The sequence below is a fragment of the Xiphophorus couchianus genome, chromosome 22 (assembly GCF_001444195.1).
Source record: "Xiphophorus couchianus chromosome 22, X_couchianus-1.0, whole genome shotgun sequence".
Lineage (NCBI taxonomy): Eukaryota > Metazoa > Chordata > Actinopteri > Cyprinodontiformes > Poeciliidae > Xiphophorus > Xiphophorus couchianus.
Window position 1 is genome coordinate 20,197,098 of NC_040249.1, and position 26,018 is coordinate 20,223,115.

General features: G+C 38.6%; 2 protein-coding genes across 9 annotated transcripts in view; one reads left to right on the forward strand and one right to left on the reverse strand.

Moving 5' to 3' along the window:
• The window catches only part of b3gat2 (beta-1,3-glucuronyltransferase 2 (glucuronosyltransferase S)), a 41,162-nt gene extending 29,910 nt beyond the window's left edge, over nt 1-11,252 (forward strand). The window contains exons 3-4 of one of the 2 annotated variants that reach the window (XM_028005936.1): nt 4,199-4,347; nt 9,960-11,252. In XM_028005936.1, the coding sequence (XP_027861737.1) occupies nt 4,199-4,347; nt 9,960-10,046 (236 nt within the window). In that variant the 3' untranslated portion in view covers nt 10,047-11,252. The remainder of the gene's footprint in view (nt 1-4,198; nt 4,348-9,959) is intronic. The other variant, XM_028005937.1, reaches the window with a different exon arrangement.
• Nucleotides 11,253-11,540: 288 nt separating this feature from the next.
• Nucleotides 11,541-26,018, reverse strand: part of LOC114137384 (stromal membrane-associated protein 1-like) — a 100,553-nt gene continuing 86,075 nt past the window's right edge. For 5 of the 7 annotated variants that reach the window (XM_028005925.1, XM_028005922.1, XM_028005924.1 and 2 more), the window contains exons 9-11: nt 20,437-20,620; nt 17,964-18,196; nt 11,541-14,288 (exon numbers count right to left, since the gene is read on the reverse strand). In XM_028005925.1, the coding sequence (XP_027861726.1) occupies nt 14,169-14,288; nt 17,964-18,196; nt 20,437-20,620 (537 nt within the window). In that variant the 3' untranslated portion in view covers nt 11,541-14,168. The remainder of the gene's footprint in view (nt 14,289-17,963; nt 18,197-20,436; nt 20,621-26,018) is intronic. The other 2 variants (XM_028005926.1, XM_028005923.1) reach the window with 1 other exon arrangement.

Consider the following 26,018-nt stretch of genomic DNA (forward strand, 5'->3'; position numbering starts at 1 on the left):
ACTGGTTTCAGATTAGCAGTGATCTGTTTCATCGCAGCTGCTTCCAGATGAGAAGATGTTTATCTATTTGCTCCACCTCTGCTGCATCGTATATCTCTGTGACAAACCTGCAGTATCACACCCAGAGCAGCAATAACCCTGACACCTGCATGGCCTAATTACTCCGTGGGTGTTACACAAGTTAGATTTGTATACATGTAACCCTTCTTTGTTCGTCTCAGGTCCAGTAGGTTGACTTCACGACAGACACATTCAGATTCACTGTATTTATTCTAACGAACAGGAAATTGAGTTGGTGGTTAATCCAGAAACTTCTGCACATCAATAAAATAAAATAAATAACCCCAAACAAACTATTAAGCAATAGCTCCCCGTGAGCAGTTATCAGCAGCTGACATCAGTTAACATTTTGTAAAATTAAACATAGTTTAAAACAGTTAAAAACTTATACAAAATGTATATACATATACACTGCATATTATCAAATTTGTCTAAAACATATGTTAAAATATAATACTTGTCAAGAATACGCAGAGTTGATTCTAAATACAGATCACAGTTACCAACTGACCAGACAAAATAAATCCAAACAAACAAAACAAATTTTGACATTTATAATATTGTTAAATTACAACAAAAAAAGACACTTAAGTTCAGTCAGAAAAGGTCGAACTTAGTAACTAGTAATTTCACTCTTAGGGTTTCTTTCCCAGTCGAGTGTTGCAGCTGGAGAGATGTTTCTCAGAGGGGGGGAATTTAATCGCTGATGCACCAGTTGCAGCATTAAGCCACCCACCAATAATCTGCATAAATAAATATTCACTAATTATGCTGATTCCATATACTGATGCTAGCTGCTGTTTGAGAAATATCTACAAATAGACTGTAGTAGTAGTAATGTTCTGAACCAGATGCTTCAACATCCATGTTCTCCTGGAAATATGGAGCTGAATAAATTATTTACCTTAACCAGAATAATTCAGTATTTTCTGCAATAAGAAAATACACTTTTATCAATAATTTACTGGAACTTGACCAATAAAGTCCTGTTATATATCTTTTTTCTTTATTTTTATTCACCAGTTAGCGTAGACATTACAGACTAATAAAAAAAAACATAAAAAATAAAATTATATATACATATATAAATATTTTATATAAAATAATAATAAAAAAAAAAACTAATAAAAACACCCATTACAATCTTCTATAACTCTTTGAAGAATCTAAATTAATGAGTTAAAACAACATTTAATTTTCCTTTGGGATTGATAAAGTATTTTTGAAATAAATTAAATTTGAAAAAAGAGGTATGAGCTACAAAATCAATAACTTGGTAAGAAAATGAACAAAAGCAACAAAAATAAAATAAACAAACAAGAAACAAAAGCAAAGCAAGCAAAATGCATACATTTTAATGCATATATTAAAATGTGTACATTTTAATGAATACATTTAACATATACAAAACACAGAACATAATCATACGGTGTCAAAACACAATGAAATTGTTTTACATATGTGGGTTGGAATCTACTTTATTTTCCTTTAATTTAGTTTTTTTATGATTTGCATTATTATTAAATACCCACATATTTTGGATAGAAGTGGAAAAGAGAGAGAGAGAAAGTAAGTAAATAAATAGATAAATAAATCAAAGTATGTGCTAGAACAAAGAATAAATGCGAATACCTAATAATAAGATCTTATCCTTTATTTATTTATTCTTTGGTATGTTGCATCTCTTCAGTTTATTATTCTTAATTAGTAGTTTATCTGATCAGTCAATTTTCTGTTTATCAGAACTGAACATTAAAAGCCTTTTCTTTTAAACTCAGCAGGTGGTTGGCGGCTTAGCTTTGTTTTAAGACGGTCCTTTGGGGTTTCACTGTAAACAAACGATGCTTCTGTTTACATCTTATGATGCATAACGCAAAAACTCCTTCTGAGAAATGGATTCGATCACTTTCCCTTCTTATAAACCACAACTAATTCTTCTCAGGTGCTCAAAACAAAATCGTTTTTTATTTTCTTCTTTCCTGCTGTTCAGTTTAGGGTTCACAGTTTATCATCTGCCTTCATCTCACCCTTATATTTCACCAACTCTCTGCTTATCCTCTTTTATTTCACCATTTCTTCCTCTTTACGTCTCCTCAGACATCTAGAAATCAAACATCCTTTCATTTTATACGAGCTGGTGTATTTACCTAGACAGAAAAACCCAAAATTGAGCTGATTTAGCAAAGTTATAGCAACGTCAAAGGGGCAGTATTATGTAAAATCAACTTATTTGTTAGCGTTACATCAGGTTATAATGTTATTCCTTCATCAAAAGATACCTGACGTGTTGGTTTGATTCTTTAGTGCATGTTTAAGAAATCCTTTGATCTCTATGGCAACCATTCAGCTGTGTAAAACGCCTGGTTGGACCTAGCTCCGCCTTCGAGATGCAGCTCCTCCTCCTCAGAGCTGCAGTTTCAAGGCTTCCACCTCACAGAGCAGTTAGCCCTGCCCTTTAACTTCCACACTCAGCTCCTTCAGACTAGCCAGCAGCAATTAGCAAACACCTGGTGGAGCTGCGCGTTAGCTGAGCTACTTGTCAGTGCAACACTGGTAAAGACACTGTTAAAGAGTTGATAGAGGAGCCATGTTGTGATGACTTCCTGAAGGCGTGGTTTCAGAAAGAGTATGAGTTTTTAAAAAGACAGAGGCCCAATTTCAGGACATTAAATTACAAATAATGTCATATTTGATATAGTCATATTTTTAAGATAAAATAGTTGCTGGATTGTGCTTTGAAATGGCTCTATGTGCCTGGAAAATACATAATCAGGCCTCTTTAACAATGTTTTTACCAGCACTGCACTCAGAAGTAGCTCAGCACCAGGTGTTTGCTAATTGCTGCTTGCTAGTCTGAAGGAGCCACACATTACACCCAACAGCAGCCTGAATTATTTACATGAGGCAGGATGGATACACCGTCTGAATGTGGTTGTAAACTGGAGTCATTACATGGAACCAAAATCTGGAAACACGACAAATAAAAAATAAAAAGTACATCAGGATGGTCCAAAAAAAAATCTACTGAAACTGAAAATCTCAGTTAACAGCACGGCCTTAAAGTCTGGCTGTGAGCTAAAGATATGTAAAAGAGAATCAGCACATGTAAAAGTATAACTTCTGGCCTTGAGGTCAGCCGACACATCTGATGTGTGAAGGGCGAGTGAACATGGTGTCAAAAGTTATTGTCACGCCGGAAAAATGGTCAACTCAGAATTACTTGCATGACAAAAAGACCCTGTAATTTCTAAAATAAAAACTGAAAATCACAAGAAAATGCCAACCTTTTTACCAGTTCAGAAATAAGCTGGCAAAGCTGCTTTATTAATTTAATTTAATTATCAATGTAATGTATTATTAATAAATTACTTAAATTACTTCAAGAATTACTTTGTTTATTTAAAAAAGTCATTTGACTTTTTGTAAGAATAGAAAATTTAAAATAATTTTGCAATATCTAACATTTTTTGGAACTCACTTAGGGGGAAACAACTATATAAATATAAAACATCCCAGATATGAAGAAAAGTGTCATTTTTGGACATAGTGTATTTGGCCAAGTTTATCAAATTAGTAAAAGAACAGACTTTGGTGCAGAGAAGTTTGCTTTTGAGTAAAAATCACTGAAATTTCAAATAAAATTTCTTTCTAACGTTTCAAAAATGTTCAGTTACAAGAACTTTAATTTGTTTATAATAACTTTGCCTCAAATAAAAACAAAAAGTCACTTTTGAGTTGTAGTTGGGGGCCAAAGAAAATCCGTCCACAGGCCACACTTTGGACACCCAGAAGAGGTGGAAAAAAATGTGCCTTTTTTCCTCAGTTTGTTTCCTTTAATTGTGACTCTAATCTCACTAATTTAATTTTAATTCTAATTTATTTCTCTGCCTTCAATTATATCCCTGATGGTGATTTCTGCCCAGTCATTTCTGCTCCCTGGAGTAGTCGATGCTTCATCGTCCCCTTTGACCCCGTCCCCGTCTCATCTAAACCACAATTATCACAGGAGGACGGCCGACGCTTTGCCGTAACTGAATTTCCCGTAGGAACATTAATGAACATCGTTTTCTGCTGCGATCCTAACGGGCCTGTGGTGTTCTTTTAATCCAAGATGGCTGACCTCCTCGCTCTTCCTCAGGCTTCTCGGTGAATCTCCAGGTGATCCTGGCCAACCCGCGGGCGCTCTTCAAGAGGCGGGGCTCCCAGCCGGGGATGCAGGAGTCCGACTTCCTGAAGCAGATCACCAAGGTTTCCGAGCTGGAGCCCAAGGCGAACAACTGCACACGGGTCAGTAACCTCTGTTTCCACGGCAACAGACTTTAACGGCGGTTTTGGATTTCAGGCGTTAATGCAGGTCAGGAATCCTGACGGATGGAGTCAAAAAGCCTTTTTCGTTTAATATTGGAAATATGTTGAGGCACACTTTCTTAAAAAGAACTTTAGTAATTTATGGATAATCTTGAAGCTATTTTACATTGGATTTGGAGAATATTTATATGTAACACAAAGGGCAAAAACAATTAATTGGATTAATCATCAGCTAATTTAGTTAGAGATTAATCATTAAGTGCAGGATGCAAACTCAAAAAAATGTATTTGCTGAAAGAACAAAACACTCAGAGGAGTAATAAAGCCAAAATTGTACAAAAAATATATACATTATCCATCTAAAATAAATTTTCTTTGTCTGTAAAAAGGTTTTACCTAAGATTCTTCATTTCAGCTACACCTGGTTAATATTCTGTGAAAAAAAAATCTATTAAGTACATTTTGTAATAAAAAAAATCATAATTAACAGATCAGCTCTACACTGTATTAATGTTGAGTTGAGCATAAAGGTCTGACCTTTTCAAATGTTAGAAAATTAATCCTTTGCTACAAATGATCAAATATTCACTAAAGGAATGTTGTTATCAATAAAATGTTTATTTTCCTATTTTAAAAAGAACTGGAATTATTTGTTTATTTGTATTTTTGTGTATTTCTAATATATAAAATAACCTTTGGTGGTTAAATGGATTTTTTTTATTCGATTAATCAATTAATCGTCAGAATAATCAATGATTTATGAATGATTTATTACTGAAGTAATTACTGGTAACATGTGTTTGCAGAAGTCTGTCTTTTCACCTGCAGCATCGGTTATTATTCATCCAGATGGATCGTTTATTATTTCATCTGAGCTGATATGACGTTAGCTCAGCATTCTGTGCAAAAACACCATCAAAACAGGTTTTTGCTTTAACGTTTTCGACTAATATAACACTCTTTGCATTAAATGAGTATTCAATCTGATCAGCTTTAAAAGAAAAAAAAAAACGTGTGTCACTGCCAAAACTTCAGGTGTAACATGTTTCTGTGCTCTGTTGGCACTTATGGAAGCGCAGTCATAATAATGGCAGCGGTAACCAACCACTGGGCGTCTCTCCTCACTATTGACAGCGTGAGTCATGCTATGAGCTACTGGCACAATCTAAACATAGACCCACACCGGCTGAATTGGACAGAAATGGCATTGTGGCTCCATCAATTCTTGTTGTGCGCTCAGACAGCTTGGATCGATGCAGTTCATCTGAAGTCACCACAGGCCCTGTTGGCACTTGGCTTTATAAGGCCACTCATCCTCTTGACAGCCATCACAGAGCTGACTTAGAGGACTGTTTGTGAGAAATGGATCCCATTATGGCTTTTTTTTTTCTTTCAAGCAACAAATGAGCCATATGTGATGGCTGCCTGCTGCTGCTCCAAACGTGTGCTGAAGCTGGGAGATTAAAGAAAATGCTGGATTTCTCAGGATATTTCATTGTTTATTCAAATCTTACTTCAAATTCCAAGGAAAAGCTAACATTTTCACACAAATACTTTCAATACTAACTGCAGAAACAACCAATCAGAGCCAGGAGGAGGCTCATAGCGCTGTCAATCATTTGCTCTCTTTCACGCTACAACTGTTTCACCACAACATAACCTGCCACAAATGCTAAGGCTTGCTAGCACAGCCACAATAAACAGTTTTCTTGGACTAGTAAATTGTTTCTTTACAATTAGCACGTTTATTAGCGCTTACACAAGGTTGACTGACAGCGCTAAGACCCTCCTCCTGGCTCTGATTGGTTGTTTTTAACCAGAAGCTGTGTATTTCTTCAGACAGCAATAGCAGCTCAGGGAAAAAGAAAGTTAAAAACTGTATTTGGTGACCAAATGGCAATAGATTCCCCACAGTTTTAGTGGTGCTGCGGGCCACAGTGTGGACAGGACGAGGATCCGTTCAGACATGATGTAGAGTAACGCTCCAGCAGTCTGCTTTTGGGGGCTTTTTGGGGAGCAGCAGTCAATTACACAGCAGATGATGTTCCAGGTAGTTAACATTTCTCAACCAGCAGGCCGTCTTTGAAGAAAAACATGTACGGACTTGATATTTCATAGATTTTATGTAAAACACATACTTTTGTCAAATTTACGTACTGTAGCTTTAATCACCCATTCAGAGAGAGGAGTTCTGCTGCCAAAAGAGAACTAAATGTGCAGGGATTGCTGTTTTAAGAGAGGAAAAGGGTTTGTCACCTTGTTTCTGTCTCCATCCTCCTTTACCAGCACCTGTCCTCCCACAATCTACAGGAGGCAGCCCTTTGTCCCACCAATCACAAAACGGAAAATCAAAATTTCCAGGTTCGCCGTAAGCGCTAGCAGGACACACTGTAGCTCTGCAATTTCCTGGGTGGTTACCAGTAAACGTTTCCTGCTGGAGATAGAATAAAGACCCCCGGAGCTGCTGGATCATCGTTTCCAGCTGGCTGCTGAAAGCATCGCAGAGATGCTGCTGAGTCTAATACAGACTAATAACACAACAAGTCATTAGCACACAGGAGGGATGCATTCATCAGATCACAGATGAAACAGCAGGACATCATTTGTGTATACATGTAAGGTAACACCTGTTATTATTATTTATTCAAAAGTCCAGGAACACTGATACTGAATCCTGATCTAAACTAAATAACAGATAAATTGAATTAATTCTGTCGGTTTTTAGTGTCTTTACACTTTAAAAACGTCTGGTTGACAAAACATCCATCATTCCGCTGCTACAATGTACTAAATGATTTAATTAATCAGTAAAATACAATTAAATATTCAATTAATATTCTAGCATTTCATTGGATGGACGGACGGATGGACAGACCGATGGATGGATGAACGGACGGATGGATGGATGGAGGAGGGATGGAGGGATGGATAGACGGATGGATGAAACCTTGCCAAAGTTTTATGTCTACTGATTTGGGCCTGAATCTCTTGAACTTATTAGCCTTTTTGATGCCTGAACAATTTCTGAATTGAATCTACTAACAAAATAAAAGTTTTCACATAAAAACATTTAACATCCAGCAAATGAGTTACATTATTTAATAAACAGAAACGTCAAAGCAGTTCCAGGAAACTTCCTTGGATAAAAAAGGCTTTGGTTCTTCAGCGTTTCAAAGTTGTTTCTCTCAAGTCATTTTTGCGTCTTTGACTGTGTGAATCCAATAACATGGCACTGCTACCTGCAGCTACAACACGCTAGCTCAGAGCTACCTGGGTTCGGATCAGAGCCTTGAGCCCGACCTTGACGCTGTCGGGCAGTGATGCTCATCTGACGGCCGGGTCGGTCTCCGGGAGACGGCTGACAAGAGCCGCGATGTAGTTAGAGCGGGACAGTAATGGCAACAGACAGCAGTGACAGGACAAGAAAGGAGGGGGGCAGGCAGGAACAGATGGAGACAGATGATCCCACAGGATGGAGGTGCAGAAGCTTGAGCAGGGATGGAGAGGAAGGAGATAAAGAAAGGGTAAAAAGAAAAGAGGGAGAGGAGTGAGTCTGCCCTCCTGTTGGTGTCTCAGTTTTCTGCTAAGCCTCATTTTATTCCACTGGTGGAGCTAAATGGATCTGTGGCCAGTAGCTGGTCGGGTCTGGAAGATCTGATCCGCAAAGCAGCTTGAGTGCTCTTCCAAATTACGGATTAGATGTGGTCAACGTCAGGGGACATTTTACTCCACTGTAACTGAGACTGAAGTTGTTGGAATCAGCAGAGACCACACAACATTAAAACAAGGCCTGAAACTAATAGGTTAAATTGTCACTTATTTTGACTATTAAATGAATATTCTGACAATTAATCGATTACTCTGATGAGTAATTGATTAATTAATTAATCAATGACATTAAAACAAGGGCTGAGACTAACAATTTAGGTTAAATTATTACTTATTCTGACAATTAATTGATTGTTTTTGGTAATTAATCAAATTTTTTAAATGGCACATTTTGCAGATTTTTTATTTAATCACGTTAAACAATTTTCAAAATGCATGAAAAGATTTTTAACAAATAACTTAATTTGTTTTTTAAATAAATTAAAAAAAAATCTTTCTTGCCTAAAATGCATTAACATAGCAATCTTTTAGCTTGGGGTGGCAGTAAAAACAGGAGAAATGTGTGAGCTAATTTAAATAGTTTTTCACAGAAATTGTTCAGAGTAAATTTGAAGCTAGAAGTGGAATTTACCAGAACGCAGGTCATCTTGAAGGGAAAAGGTTTTTCCTACAAAATCCCCCTTTGATGGGAAGTAAAAGTAGTGACCTCTCTTTGCAGAATAAAAAAACTCGGCCAAGCTTTTTGTCTCCATGTTGCCTGAAGGTGAAAGAAAAAGATAGAACAGGAAGGATGACAGCAAAGCCAGGAGAGGAAAAGTGAATGTGATGAATGGAGAAGGAAGTGTGTGCTTGTGTTAGACAGGCGAGCTCTGACTGCAGAACCGACCCGAACGCCGTTTCCCCCCACAGCTTTGGATCAGCGCCTTGGTAGCTGCTACATTAGCCTCATTAGAAATGCAAAGCAGGCCAATTAGCAGCAGAGAGTGCAGGAAGTGACACGTTCCACCTGAAGAAGCCCACAGAACAGACAGTGTCAGTGTCCGCAGCCTGCAATAAATCACGCCTGTGTGAATCTCTGCACACTTTTATGGGCTCATTAGTTATAGCTTAGGGGAAAAAACCTGCAGATTTACATTTGAATCCAGGCTGAGTGAAACTCAGAAACTCTCCAGTCTTTCTCACCAATGTATTGCTGTGAAAATGGTTGCAAACAAGTGTGGTTAGTTTTTGATTTGATCTGTTTCAGGAGGTGTCAGACTGTTTCCCGCTGCTACGTTCCCTCTGATACAACGCAGTCTGCACTGAGCGTCTTTTATTTGACAGATCCAGAGTTTCATCATCGTATCGGGAAAGAAAGAGAGTATCTGATTCAAAAGAATTTGAGTGGAAAATATACAACTGCAAGAATATACTAACTTTATGCTGTCTCCTCGGTAATATCGTCACAGAAACATGCCGTTTTCTGGGATTTGGATCTTTTTGGGATTATTCAACATAAAGGCATCTCTTAGTGAGTCGGATATCTCAGGCAGCAAGTGACAATATCTTCTCAAAGATACGGAAGAGGATTAGGGCCATTGAAAAAACGCTTACTTTTTCTTCATAAATCTGGCTTTAATCTTGTGGGATTTAATTTCTGGGGGGGAAAAAAACAAAACAACTCAGAAATCTGAGAGAAAAAAATCAGAATCCTGAAAAAAAGCCAGAATTTTGAGAAAAAGAGTTCTGATTTTGAAAAGTCAGAATTCTAAGATTATAGTCAAAATTCTGGGAAAAGCAGACAGAAAAAAAAATTTCTGAGAAAATAGAATTCCGAGAAAAAGTCAAAATTCTGAGTAAATTGATCTCTGAGATAAAAAGGGAGAGATTTTTGTTGCAAAAATCACTTTTTTCCCCCCATAAAAATACTCTTAGGAAGGTGACAACATTGTTCTCAGGTAATTAAAACACTTTCTCATCACCTTTCTTTCTTCCACTTACAGGTTCTGGTTTGGCACACTCGCACAGAGAAACCGCACCTCGCCAACGAGCCCAAACTCAAAAAAGATATCGTGGATATCGAGGTGTGATGCTGTCACACCTTCAACTTTGGAGTGAGCGACAGTGACCTGCTTTCTGCCCCGAACAGGCGGAGACGATCCGAACAGCGGGCAAAACTGATTCATGAGGGTCTGCATGATTCATGACTCTGCCGTCCATCAGAATGTTGCTTTTGGGAGAACTGGACTCGTCTAAAAAGAGCTGCAACATCCTGGACTTTTTGTGTTCGTCCATCCACATCCTGCTGATGTAACTACAAAACGTATAAATGTGAAACATTGTGCTGCTAAACTGAGAAGTGCCATGTGTGTCACTTTGATTCATCGTGTTGTCGAACTGACTGTGGGACGGCGATATAAAGAGGTCAGACGGATAATATGCGACTCTGTTGTCTGTTTTCAAAGCACATATTAATAATTAATAATTACACCGTCTGGAGAATGAGCCATCACTACTCTGGGAAGATGTTCACTCAGTTTTTTTAATTCAGAAAAAAATATGCACACGTATAAACCCAGAATTATGTTATTTAACAGATGAACAAAGTGGAAAATAACTTCATTATCACCAAACCTACTTTGGATTGATAGATTCTCCATGTTTTAACAGAATTGACTAATTAGGTCTGGCAGTTAAATAGTTCCATACATTTATCTTTAATTTCATTGGTTATGCATTTAAAAATATATACGTATTTCTGCAATTTTTACAGCCTCTATATTGTGTCTGAGTAACATCATGATGATGATTTTTCTGACAACACTTAATTTGTATTATCACAATATCCCAAAATATTTTGATTATAGGTACACAGAAGATCCAATGTGGGGAAAAAAGAACAAAAACCTATTATAGCCACACCTGAAATACTCCAGCTTACCAAAACTTACATCCATGGCAATTAGGATTCAGTTTTTAAGGTGTTTTATAAAACCAGTACAGTTTCTCCATAAATATTGTTTCCTTTCTGCAAAGCAACATAACTGCTGCATTTATTGATTCAATATTGCTGCAGATGTGTTTCCATAGAAAGCTGCCCTGTTGTATTACTGCCTGTATTATTGAAAGCTGTATTATTGTCCACTTGTTCAGTATAAAGTGAAAAATAACATCGATTTGAAAGATTAGAAGAAAAATATGTCCCCAATTTTGAATTTGAAACCTTTGTTGTCGAGTTTTAAGTAGTAAACATGTAACAAAGTTAGGCGTTACATAAATAAAAACTAAATAATGAGCCGCCGCCCCAAGGAACCCTGAGTTTTATACGGTAAAAATGGGATTTTTATCCAATCCCAATCGTCTCAAAGTGAATTCCTTTTATTCCAATTCATGTCTGTTCTTCTGGATTTCCCATCAAACGACTCAAATGATCATTTCAGGTCAAAAGTTTCTTTCAGTCATGAAGCACAGTAAGATTAATAACAGAAAACCTGAAATTTTGGAATAGCAGAAAATGACTTCCTGCTTTAGGACTGTAAAACTTAAATGAGAAGACAAGGACGAAAAATAAAAACAGTAAAAAGTTTAGGATTTCAGAGTCTTTATTCAAATTGAACCTCATTAAATTTGAAAGAACAAAAAAGGAGCAAACAATTCAGCGGTAGAGTTGAAGGTCAGACAGAGATAAACACAGGATCCTTCACTATATCATTGTTTTTAATCACAGAATTCACCATTTCTCTGCACTTAGGCACCAGAAATATTAATCAGACCACAAATAAACCTGGAGGACTTTCATTTTATTGTAATGTTTACATAGAGTGCAGCAGTTATTGCATGGCAGAAACGGATAATGACCGGACCCATCCAAAAGTTTCATACAGGTCCTTCTTTTCAACCTCTGATTGGTCATTCAGGTTTATTTGTAGCAAACTGTTTCTCTTGCACCACACACGACAAAAAGCACCACAATAAAGATGGCAGAGAGAACGCTTACTGGGGACGAAACGCTGCAAGAGTCGCACCGGTTCTGAATATCAGAAAAGTTTCAGATGGATCCGAGTTACCAGGACAACAACACAGCTGGAGATACGCCCCGTGGCCTGTGATTTCAGCAGGGATTGTGGAGGAGAAAAATGGCTCATTTTAACAACAAACTCATTTTATTCTTTTTTTTTAGAAAATCACAGCTGAAGTAACCTGAAACACCTAGAGGAACCGTGGATGGCTCAGCAGTTAAAATGTAACATCAACATTTTGAGGTTTTAAAGCACCAGCAGTTTTAGTGTGTGATGAGAGTACACACCTCTCACACAGACTACGACCCTGCTAAAGACCCTGCTGTCTCCTGGGACGGATTAAAAGCTCATTTGTCTCCTTATCGTGTCAAAACAAACAGTGATCGGTTTCAGAGGCTTTGAAATAAACGTTTGGACAGAACTGAACCAGATCTGCGGGAGGCTACTGTCTAAACTAGCTGTCCTTTTCTTACTGTGCTGCCATGAACTTTAAAGGCGACATATTACCCAAAATTCACATTTTGAACGTTTTTGTATTTCCGTTTGGTTCTGAAAACAATCCAAATGTAGCCGGTTTTTGGCAATAATTTTTTGTGTGTGTGTGTGTGCTTGGAAAATGAACAGTTTCAAAAACCTCCAGAATGTAACGTCACAAGTCAGTAGGCACTGCCCGTTACCTAGCAACTCCAGTGTAGGCCAGCCCGTTACCTAGCAACCCTGATCTGAGTTCCACCACATTTGGTGCTGGAAAAGACAAATGTTTTATTGCTGATTTACCAACCAGAACCACTTCATGCAGCAGGAGGTTCTACCTCTGCTTTTCAATTCAATTCAGGGAAACTTTATTGATCCCAAAGGGAAAATAAATGTTGTTGTAGCTCATTAATTCAGATTCTTCAAAGAGTTATTGAAGGCTGTTGGCAGGAAAGCTCTCCCTGTAGCCGTCTGTATTACAACAAATCTGAAGAAGCCTCTGACTGAAGATACCCTGTTTTCTTAGAATAGTCTCATGAAGAGGATGGTCAGGGTTGTACATAACTTTCTTTATTTTATGAAGAATCCTTCTTTGCATAATCAAAGATGTACAAAGATACAAAAGTTTATCTTTGTACAAAGATGTATAAAGCTGTACGGTTGTATACCTGCAAATCTGTTTGCAGCCATTTCAGTTTCAGGTTGTGGCCAGCAGCAGCTATTTAAATTTAAAGTGACAAGACAAATCAGTTCGTAGGCAGAACTGACCAGACTAAAATCTCATTATCCAAGAATGATTTTGTGCAAAAAAATATTTAATGAACTTGTTTTGTGTCGCCCATAAACCTATAGCATAATAGGTCACCTTTAAGCATATTTTCATTAGCAGCTACTTCCCTTCTTAAATCTTAAATTGTGGAAACTTTCTTTCCCCTACAGCCAGAAGGAGCTCCAAGAAGTGCAAATGTTTTATTTTGTTCTTGAAGTGAAAATCAAAATCAATATCTAAGAACTGCTGAGTTGCTCTTATGTTCACTGATATATTTGGGCACAGGAGGATTTGCTCACTAAATAATCAAACAGAACCTGCAGTGATTGTAATATTGCTTCACTTGAATGCTTTATTTAATTTATTTTACAAGGGAAATTGTTAAAATCTGTAACTACATGTGGAAAATGACATTTAAAGTATAAACCTGCAGCAGAACCTCACAGAAAAGCCAGACTTATGCCCCTCTTCTTTGAAAATGCAGGAGTTTCTTATCGTTTTTCATAGAAATGCAGTACTGCTCAGACAAGTATCTGCCGTGTGCTTCTGTTGGCCCATCAGAGGGAGTCAGGGAAGAGAGGAGAGTTCAATGTACATTACCGAGGAAAGGGTGAGGCAGGAAGCATAGACCAACAACAAGATATCCATATCTACTGTAGGTACTGAACCACGATTCACTAACTCTACGTTTCTGTAATGATAAAGGCTTACGTTAGCGTTAGCAGCTTCCTACTTGTTACTCTGTTGTCGTTTTTCAGACAACAACAAAATTTGACGGTTCAGAGGAGGAACATTTGGAAAGACGGGGAACACACAGCTGCCGATCTTTCTTAATATTTTTTTAAAGTTGTTAAATCATTATTAGTAGTTGTAGCAACGTTGGGCATACAGGAGAGTAAATCAGTCTGGGGGTCCCTGCCCCCCACCGCATCCTCTGGACTCGGTCCAGGTTACTTCCACAGCTGAGTGCTGAGGGTTTGACCCGAAGCTGGTGCTGGAGAAGCGGACCAACCGGTCGTAGGCGCGGCGGCCGCTGGTCCTCCGCCACCCAAACCCATGCTAGACATTTGCTGTGATTGTGGGGGGGGGAAAACAAACAAAACACCAGAGGAAATTCAGTTTTTTTTTTTATCCTTAAGAACAAACGCAGGTTCTAAAAACACCAATACAATAAAGGTCGACTCCTTTTCCCTGTGGACATGGACTAGGCTGGTGTGGGTCAAGTAAGAAATAGCTCAATATCACGATATTAAAAACACTTTTTTTCAACCTGTTGCTAACATTGTACATCATTAAGAATAGAATAACTTCAATGAAATCTGTTGTTAGTTGTCTTTCCATTGAGCATAAAATTGTGCAATTTGACATTTTAACCAAAATATGTAAATTTCAAACATCTTTTTTTTGCTAAAACATTTCAGCACTAGGATGAGGTGTTTTCTTTTGCCATATCAAAATTGGTTTATTTCATAAAACTGCAATGGAAACAGGAGTCACATGATCAACAACCAGATGTTACTACTGGCGAAAACCACAAAGAAGACGACAACAGGAAGTAGTTGGAGGATGAGGGCGTGGCTTGTTTTTTAATGACTTAACATATGAATTCACGTATGATTTTAATTTTTTATTCAATGGAAATATAGCAATTTCTATTGAATAAAATAATTTTTGACATTAGCAGAATATAGACAAAGTTTTGCTCATATTTGTAATGGAAATGCAGCTAATGTTAATAAAATTTGAATTAAACAAACTAATGAGTGGCAGTGTTAAAAACGTGTAAAAATCTAGATAAACTGATTTACAGATTGGCCATTGCCTTTTTATGTGGTTCTATTTGATTATCATCTCCTCTCAGTGTTCTGTCCGAGATTTCATCCATTGAGCTCAATTTCAACCAGGCTCAGAAGAACATAGATATTACACTTCTCTGTTTACGGCAATAAGAATGGGTTTTTAATTTCTGAGCAATGAAAGCAGTCATTATTTGCAGAAGATCGCAGCAAGACGAAGGAACGGTTTGCTTCAGCCATCGTTTATGTGCAGAATTATGATGCATATCTGACGTTAATGATGTAAAAGGCGGTTAAAATGCAACATGACTGTTCAGACTGCAGTTCAGACTTGAAAGCAATCAGATATACGATTTAATTCCACATATGAAGGTGGAACAAATTGGATTTTTTTGGAGTGTAAAAAGATCGGAATTGGGTCATTCAAACTGCTGTGAAAATTTTTTTATTGGATATAAAACTCTCTTTTACCTAACAGAGTCAGCTTGCTCTACTTGTGTTATTCTGTAAAGATCAGAAAAACAATGAATAGACACTTTTTGTCACATCACACGAGTTACATGATCAACAACGGGATGTTGTCACTGGCACAAACTATGAAGAAGATGAACAGGAAGTAATTGGAGGTTGATGGTGCGTCATGTTTTTTAAATTACTTAAACTTATTCACATGTGATTTTAATTTAGTTTCTTATTTAACAGAAGCTCTGCAATTGCCAAAAAAAATTCAACATTAAAAGAAAACAGACAAAGATTTTCACACATTTGTAATGGAAATCTGTGACATATTTACTGAGGGTTATCAAAGTGCGAGACGCTCAAAACGGCCGGTGCGCACTCCCCATTCAACATCCACCTTTCATTCTGTCTTATCTATTATAAATGTTCCTCGCTGCAGCCTCACTTATCTGCTCACCTGAGTGCTGTAGGGGTGTGTGTGCGTGTGTGTTCTCTGACATCCCCTGCAAAAATGGTACACACACATATATCCTCACCCGCACATCTGTACATGTAGTTCTGTGAGAACTAGTTTGACAGCTATATGTGTTTCTGTGCTGCCTCATCACAAAGGTGAGGTTGGGGAGAGAAAGCAACAAGAAAAGCATCTTATGGCAGAGCTGGTGTCAAAACGAAGGGTTTTTTTGTACTCCGGTTTTCATTGGAGGCATTATTTACCAGCAGCAGACTCTAGATTTGCTGAACATCTGGTCCAAAGTGGACTGAAAAGCTGCCAGGTAAACAATCTCATAGGAATGCCAGAGCTTCCTTATTTCTCTGAAGCTCTTTCTTTTTTTTCTTAACAGTTTCCACAGCTCTAACTAAACGTACGGCTCATTACAGTGGGCAACAAAGAGCTGCTGAAATCCAGTTTTTTGTCAGTCTGTTAGGGTATCTTCCTTTCCCAGCTGCCAGCTCCGACAGTTCGCTTCCAGCTAATTGACGGCTCTTCATCCGTGTATCTGATTTAAACCTTCACTCCATGCTGACAGTTCATCATTTCACTTCTAAATTATCATTACAAACATTAAAACTATAAAATTATCACTGTCGCATGTGGCTATTACTGCCTTGTTTAACATTTACCGTCTCCTACCTTAAGTTGAGTGTTATTAATTATGGAATATAAACTCATTTGAGTCAACTTTAAAATTTAAAGCACAATATTTAATATTTGGTTAGATGAGTCCCATCTAAGGCTACAAACTTAAAATCAACGACATTAGCCTGCGTTATTCAGTCCAAAACTAGTTTGAATTTGTTTGGGATCTTTGTCCTGTTGAAACAAGTTTCATTTATGGGTTATTATTTTATAGCACATTTGAGTAACTGTTACTTTCATTTATTGTTAATTTTGTAATTTGACATCTTGAAATTGGGCTTCTGTCTCTTTAAGAAGCTGCTGGTTTTTCTAACACTCTGCTTTTAGCAAGTAAACACAATGTTTCTCTTTTATGCTGTTTATAACAGTTTTTATTGGCGTTGCACTGAGAAGAAACTCCGATGATGAGCTCAGTAGGCGCGCAGTTACAACAGGTGTTGCTAATTGCTGCGGCCACTAGTCTAGAGGAGCTGGGTGCTGAAAGGGGAATCTGCAAATACTTGATACGCCCTCTAAAAAGTCTATTAACTAAACTTTTTTAATAGTTTAAGCACAAATTATACCTCAATATGCATTAATACACAGAGTGGAAACTGTCCTATCGTAACCACAGAAGCTGGCATCCAATGAGCAACAAGAAAAATTTATGTCGCTTCTGGATTTGCTGCTTTGCAAAAGCTAGCCAATATCATGTCAGGTAGCTTTGCTTTGAGATATTTCAGCTTCACAAACTGCATTTTATTTTGGAAAAAATAAAAATGTGTCCACTCTAAAAGTAGAAACAATACTGGAAGAACACAGAAAGATAAATGAACGGATCAAACTAGATGGCAATGCAAAAAGTGAATTTCATGGCTAAAGGGAAGCTTGAAGACTTTAAACATAATTGGTTACCAGTAGCACATCTTGTGACATGTAAACAGAGGTATGTTTATTTTCTACGTCTGCATAATACAACATTTCTAATAAAATATTTGTGATCAAATCTACCATACTGTTTTCAAGATAATGAGGTAAAAAGATTTACAGACTCTAGCAAACAAATCCCATATAGAATAATAATTATTCAATTAACTAAAGTTAAGACTGTAATTTTTCAACTGTGCATATAAAAGTTAAAAACAGCAGATTAGAGCTGCTGCTGTGGAGGAGTTGATGAGGAGAATAAGTCCTGAGCTTTAGAGAAAAGGGAGGACAACACAACACAGGGCCATGAATCGCCTGCTAGGATAAGCATGACCAAACTGTGACACTGGATTTATGAGATTTAAACTACTAAAACAGCAAAGGTATGCTCTCTAGTCCACCAAAACACAGAGGGAACCTGGATTAATGTCCTTATGGGTTACCTGGCTCATGTTCCACTGTCCCTGCTGCGGCTGCTGCTGTCCTTGCTGCATGTTGTAGAGGTTTTGTCCTTGGCTGGCCGGCGTCCCTCCCAGGTAGCCGCCGTTCGGTAGCGTCACGCCGGACATCGATGGACCGCCACCCATCACGGCCGTGGTTGGGAGGCTTCCTCCCATCGCTGGAGGGAAACCTGGTGGGTTGAACTGCATCTGGGGCTGGCCCAGGTACGATCCTGCTGGGGGAAACGACACAAACACAAAAGGAGCGGGAAAATATTCAGGGTTATTAATGATCACGGTAAAATTCCAACATTTTAAAACATTTTTAAGGTTAACTTTTACATCAACATGTTTGGATATAAAAACAAATTTAATTTGTATTGAGGAAGGAAGGATGCATGGACGGACGGACGGATGGATGGAAGACGGAAGGACGGACGGATGGATGGATGATGGAAGATGGATGGATGGAAGACGGACGGACGGATGGATGGAAGATGGGTGGATGGATGGGTGGATGGACGGATGGATGGATGGACAGATGGATGGATGGAAGACGGACGGACGGATGGATGGAAGATGGGTGGATGGATGGGTGGATGGACGGATGGATGGATGGACAGATGGATGGATGGAAGATGGATGGATGGACAGATGGATGTATGGATGGATGGAAGAGGGATGGATGGATGGGTGGACGGATGGATGGATGGATGGATGGATGGATGGAAGATGGATGGATGGATGAAGCGTCTTATTCCTCTCATTCAGAATGAAGCATCATAAAACTCCCTTCATCTCCATTTCTGATCCTAATCATCTCCCCATCAATGCAGCTCAATAATCAATAATCAACATGGCCTCCACTCTGGATCTGCTGACTCTCCTCCACTTCGCTCAAATCGAATTCCAAACTGCCGCTCGCTACTTGTGATGTGTGTACGTACAGTAGGAGCGGCGCCCACGCAGCACAAACACAAACGCTGCTGACGCTTCAGTCTTCACATCTAAGAAGTGTGAGATAATTCCGCAGACGCTCCGCTCTGCTCACGCCGATGCTGCGATGCCCCACTGAATGCAGCAGAGACTGGAGTTGGCAGCATTTCTGCACGCTGACCTTTCATCTGCCACCATTCTCTCTCATTTTCAACACGCATCACTCCTGGAGTGCACCAGTGTGTAGACGTGCGGCACCTTTTCTTCACCGAATAAACACACACGTCCTCGCCAGGCAAGCTGCAAATCAAACCCCACCTTCTTCAAATCTAACGGGATTGGTCTCAAACATTTGTGCTACTTTTGTGCAGCAACATTTTTTGTTTGTGCCGCTTTCATTTTAAGGATACTAATAAATGTTCCCATTTCCAACTGACCATTTCTTAATATCTTTAAAATCATAGCAGCACAAACAAACAAATTTGCTGCACAAACCAGCACAAACGTAGCACTAACGTTTGACACCAATTTTGTTTTAATTTTGTAAAAGGAGGAGGACTGGTTGACTTTTTGACCTTTAAATTTTCATTAATATCTTCAAAGCCAGAGCAGCACAAACAATTTTGTTTTGCTGCACAAAAGTAGTCGAGTTAATTGACACCAAGTTTGTCTAATTTGAATTAGGTGCAAGGGCTGGTTGACCTTTCACGACCTCTGGCAACATTTCTTAATATCTTTAAAACGATAGCAGCACAAACAAAAAAAATTTGCCACATAAACCAGCACAAACGTCTGGCACCCATTTTTTTCTGATGTGAAGGAGGTGGGGGAGTTTCGACAATCCACAGCAGCTGAAAATGTTGCAATTCTGATCCTTAGTCAAACCGAATCTACCGAAGGAAAAAGTGTGATAAAAACTAATTTTTTTACTGTGTAATTTCTTTTCTCAATGAATAAATGTCCTTAAATTAAACATTTTTCATTGTAGGACAATGCTGCTACCTTGAAGGTCAACACACCCGCTAAAAAGCCTGGAGGTTTCTGTGAGTGTACTTCTGCAAAAAAGAACCAAACTAAATAAAATCACAGCTTTAGGAGCTGCTACTATGTTTACCAATTAACAGGAACTTCATCTGCTGATCCCAGTTAGATGCAGAAGGAGTTTTGGATGAAAACACACCCATATTTGGTATAAAATACGGCCTTATAGGTAGCTGCTCACAGATAAAGTGGGATTTGCTCCTGTCTGCAACAATAAACCCCTGCAGAGGTTGTGCAGCTTAGAGGAAAACACAACACCAAAAGGGTTCATATTCCAACAACTTCCATTAGCGGTAAGAACCTGTAGTTTAACAGATCATATACCGAGCCCCTATAAATGCAGCCAGAGTTCAGAGGAAATGGTTATAAATCCCATAAAACTGGATGAAAGTGCATAAAGTGTCTCTGCTGGAGCTTTGGACTGCAGAGAGAAACAGTAAAAGTCAGCTGACTGAACCTGGATAACAACTGGATATTAAAAATGGATGGCGGCTGATACCTGGTCCTCCGGCAGCAGGCTGTGGCTGGCTCTGCGGCTGACTGCCCACTGAGCTGCTGCCATACAGAGACAGGATGGAGTCCTTAGATAAAAGCTTCTTCTCCTCCACCTTTGTGGCAGTGGAGGAAGAGGAGGTGGAGGAAGTGGGGGGTTCCACCTGTGCAGGAGCTGCACTGGAGCCTGACTGAAAAAAAACAAGATGTGTAAATTTAGCCAAACATTGCAGATAAATATTTCTATAAATCTACAGTACACTCTGCTTCAATTATACACGCTTAAAGGGCCAGTATCATGTACACTGCTCAAAAAAATAAAGGGAACACTTAAACAGGTGTTTAACACTTAAAGTGTTCCCTTTATTTTTTTGAGCAGTATATTTTCCAGGCATTTATAGCACAATTAAGTAACTATGCTAACTTAAGATTTTATAAAATGCTATATACGGCTCTGGAAAACAATAAGAGACCTCTCAAAATGATCAGTTTTACTCTTTATAGGCAAATGTTTGAGTAAAATGAACATTATTCTTTTATTCTATGAAATACTGACAACATGTCTCCGAAATTCCAAGCAAAGATTTTGTATTTATTTTCATCTACCTAAAAAGTGACTTATAGGAAGATTTAGAGGCTTGTTTTAAGTAAATAATTCCTTAATATTAATGAAAAAGTTCTAGTTCCATTGGCAGATTATTTCACTTATGATATTTTTCCCGAGTTATAAGTTAAATAATATGCCAGTGAAACAAGAACTTTTTCATCAATATTAAGGAATTATTTACTTAAAACAAGCCTCTATATATTGCTGGGAAGTTCCTTTTAAGTTAGTTTGTCTTATTTCAAGAATACCAAGATATTTGCACTAAAAGCTAGACCAAAAATACTTGGTAAGATTTTATGTTTTTGAAGCGAATGCTAAAAGAAAAAAATCCGCAAACTATAACATGTAATTGTTTGTAAATGGCCTCTTAACCCTTCCCAGATTGATGTGTAGCAGCAGTTGGTTCTCCAAGATTGTTGCTGTTATTTTCCCAACATGAATTGCCAAAACAAACGGTGTTAATTGATCAGGAGCGGTTAATTGAGTGTCTTCTTCTCCTCTTTAATCTTCCAGAGTGTACTTTCTTCTTCAACTTTGTGTCGACTCTGCTTTCCATATTTTGAGAGATTGTAATTATTTCCTTATCTCAGCACATTCAGGCGAAGTTTCATGAATATTTATTAGCTGAATTTAACTTTTTTTGCTTCAGCGTTGATCCCCTGTGAGCTCAGGTAATGACGGACACATGGCGCAGTTTTACCACATATAACCTGGGATATAAGTAAGGAAGCAGAGAAAAGATTGAAAAACAAAGAACAAAGAAACAAAAAAAGAAAAGAGGAGAGGCCTTGTCACAGCTAAGTGAGACGGATTACATTAATTAGGCTGCTGCAAATAGAGGCAGACATGAACTCAAACATGCACTGATTTATTGAAAAAAACAAAACAAAAAAAAAGCGGTGCAGCTGAAAGTAGCCAAGATGAGTTTGAGAAAATCTGAGTAATGGGACGGGGAATGGAGGAGGATTCATGAGTAACACCAGCAGAGACAAGTTGATAAACAGCTGCTCCTGCAACACACTCCCCGCTGAATAAACGCTCTGAAATCAGCGTCGCAAACATCCAAGAGTGCGTTGGCCTCTGCTGGTTAGCAGGCAGCGCTGTGCCCCTTCGTCTGGCCGTCCAATGACAGGAGGGAGGAGATAAAATGTAGAGCAAATGAACATGGGGAGGAAAAACAGAGAGAAATGTGGAGAGAAACGATAAGTAAGAGAGTGATGAAGAGGAGGAAGACAAAAGGAAAGGAAGTGATGGTTTGCGCTGCATCACAGAGGTGAGTCAGGTGTTCAGAGGAAAGATGGAGCATCTATTAATAGAAGCAACACATTTGCATGAATCCTGCTTGGAGGAGCAGAGAGATCCTCACCTGAACCGCTTATATCAAGAGAAGAAGAAGAAAAGGAGTGCTGAATGTAATTTCTGTTTCACTTTTACACCCAGGTGAGGTCTACAGGCGGAGCAGAGGCTCATCGCTGCATCTCAATCTGAGTGAGACGAAATGTCGTCCAGGTGAATTTGGAGATTCTGGGGAATTCAGGGTATTTCTGACAAAGCAGGTGATTCAAATTAAAAAAAACTTTATTGATCCCACAGGGAAATAAAATGTTGTAGCTCATTAATTCAGATTCTTCAAAGAGTTACTGTAGACAGTGACGGCTGTTGGCAGGAAAGATCTCCTGTAACAGTCTGAATTACAGCGAACCTGAAGAAGCCTCTGACTGAAGACACTGTTTTCTCAAGACAGAAGTGAATGGTCTTGATTTTATGAAGAATCCTTCTTTGGATAATCATCTTATGAACATGAACAAGTGTTGTTTTTCTTTTAAAAAAAAATTTTAAGTAAAAAATCAAACGTATATGATGTAATTGAAGTAAAGTAAAAAAGTTTTGTTGTGTTGAAATTCAAACAAAAAGGATCCATCAGATCCACAAACAGTGGCTGAGTAAAAAAATAAAAATTTCAAAATGCCTGATTGAACTACGTTCATGACCAATAGCAAAAATCTCAAATCTTATCAATCATTGTTGGTTTGGTTTCTAGTGAAAATATTTTCATACACTTGAAATGAGACAAAACTAACTTAATAGTAACTTTTCAGCAAGATAAAGGAGCTTGTTTTAAGTAAATAATTCCTTAATGTTAGTGAAAAAGATATTAGTTCCACTTGTAGATTATCTGATAAGACACTACAATAAACTACATTATATCAATCAGACCCTCCAGTTTCTTGAGAATTATCGTGGAAATTCACAAAAAATCAACAAATTATTATTATTACTTAATATTAAGAATGAATTGATATTTTAGCAGCTTGTGAACAGGTTTTATTAATACATTCTGGCACAACCGGCCCTTTAAGAGCCTTCATGACCTTGATTTGACCCAAAACGAAAATGAGTGTGACACCCCTGAATTACACCAATTACATCCAGACTGGACCACTCCAAAGCTGCTCACTAAACATCTGATTGCCAGATACTCCAGAAACTTTAGATCCCTTTGCAGAGAAAGAGCGGCGGAGCAATCAGACGATTTCTCGCCACAGCCAACCAGGTGGCTGACGATGTAAGATGCTCTCACTCCTCTAAGCGACACTCACAGCGCCGCTCATCATCTCCGACTCTTCCAGAGAAGCGAACGGCATCATGCACTCCATCCACATAGTGTGTGATGCCTTGCAGGGCTCCTAGCAGCACATTGTGTAATAGAAAACCTCTCCAATAAGGCTGCATTCTTCTCACCCTGTGTTTGTGCTGATGGCTGCAGCCGGAGCACTGAATTACTGCTCTGACAGCCTTTTCCTCACTGTCGCTATTCATAGACCTCTACAAACACACACACGCACACACCTTTCTTTCTTTCTCTCCACGTTTTCCCATCATGGATTGAAAATACCCATACACTCCCCTCTGACAGACCATCTGTGGCTTTAAAGCCACGCCACGTTTTGTGTAGATGTGTGTGTGCGCCGCAGATTTTGTGCTAATTTTCTAAAAACAAAAGCAAAGCTTGCCTTGGAGAAACTGAATTATGGCGTGCCAAAGAGGAACAGCATGAAATGGAGACCAAAATAAATCAAAACAAGGGGAAACGGATCAGGGACTCAAAGAAAGAGGAAAAAAAAAAAAACAAGAGGCCACTGATCACCACCAGTTCTCTGTTCTCTCTGCGACTTTTACATCTATACATAATTCTTGTCAGGATTGAACATTCATAAACAGGGCTTTAGACTGCAGCCAGAGCTGCCTGACAAGTTACCAGTACTGACCCTTTGCACGTGACGTCACAGTCTGCAGAACTCCGCCCACTCCGCCATGACGGACGCCAAAACAACCAATGCGCTCCTTTAAAGCTGGTCTAAAAACAGACATCTGAACCTAATGTCGCTTCTATTTAGTTTATTTCACTGTAAAAATGGTCACGGGGTGCTGCGCGGTCGTCTGCACAAACAGACAAGGATGAAAACCAAACCTGTCATTTTATTGTATAACTTTATCGAGGAAAGAGACGGCGGTGATGTAGCCAAGCATGTATGGAAAAAACTGATTAGCATCTCGTCTTTCATATGTTTTTAAGGCTGCTCCGGCGTAAAGGGGAAACGGTGTTTATGACACAGTGATATAAGTAATGTGGTGTGAATTCAGGCAAAGTCGGTAATTGGATCAACACGTCAGGAGGGAGGAAGTATGGGTTGGTTTTTAAGCTAGCTATTTCCAACTTTTGTAAATACCGCCATCTATCTGCTCCAACCGGCTGTGTTAAATTCAGTGATAAATTAGCTCGACTCGAACAAATAGAAGCCATGAATGAACGGGAAAAACCAACTGTGGTAAACATTTTCAGTTGCCCTGTGCAGTATTACTGTCCCTCACTTCCTATCTCCGTCAAGGTGCCTCGAATGACGTAGTTGCAGAAGGTCAATACCAACAAGTCATAAAACTGTTGCTTCCACAGGAATTGGTGCCCATCAACAGCAGCCTTGTTTAGTCTGATTTAATAGAGCTCTAGTTTGTCTAAAAATTCAGGTTAATTTGGGAAGGTGTGAATGTGCAATCCATCTCTGATGTGAACCAAAGAAGCAAACTCTGGTCCGCCTACAAACCCAGGTCTCAGTCTGGCTGAAGTGAACTCTGGTGCGGTTTGCTTGCATATGTGAACACCAAGCAAAGCAGAGACTGCTCCATCAAGTTGACTACAACGCAGGGCATTCTGGGTAAATTAAACTAAAACAAACATTCTAATCTAGCACTAGCTAAAGAAATGATGTGTGTTGTTTGGGCAACTACTAAAGAGAAATCCTACAACCACTAAACTCTGACACCACAGTTTTGTTTGCATTTATTGAAGAAGGAAACTGTGCTCAGTGTCTTCTTCAGAGGTTTCCATCAGTGGTTTTTGTTGCAGCGCCTCCACAGGCGAGGAGGGGAACTGGTTTTTCAAACAGTTTGATTTGTTTCATGCAGTGAAAGTGTGAAAGCCAACTAAACCAGCTGAAAAATGTAACAAATGTTGCGATTTTGGTCAGAAATCAAACCAAGTCTACCGGACTATCAGGTGTGAAATGACCCAGAGATAAATAACAACCAATACTCTAAACCAATACTGGATTGTGATAAGTTATGCAATAATAAACAAATGTTATGCATTTGAACTTTCTATGCCACTTGAGGCTTATTTCGTAGTGACAAAGACTGCAACATTTTAATAAAGTTGTTTAGTTTTCAGATGCTGAATTGACAAGTGACTGTCAACAGACAGGGTAAACGTTTGCAATGAACCCAAAGCAGAAAAACTGTAAAACGGTTAGTCAAGCAATTCTCTGTTTATTTCAAGTCACACTGCCATTACAGCATTCACCAACAATAGTGCAGGTTTTCCAAGCTTCATGCAGGAAAACCTGCATGTTGATTGAGACCAAACAGTCGTGCTTTTGGACTGCAGGAGGAGGTTGGAGTACCCAGAGAGAACTTGAAAACTCCAC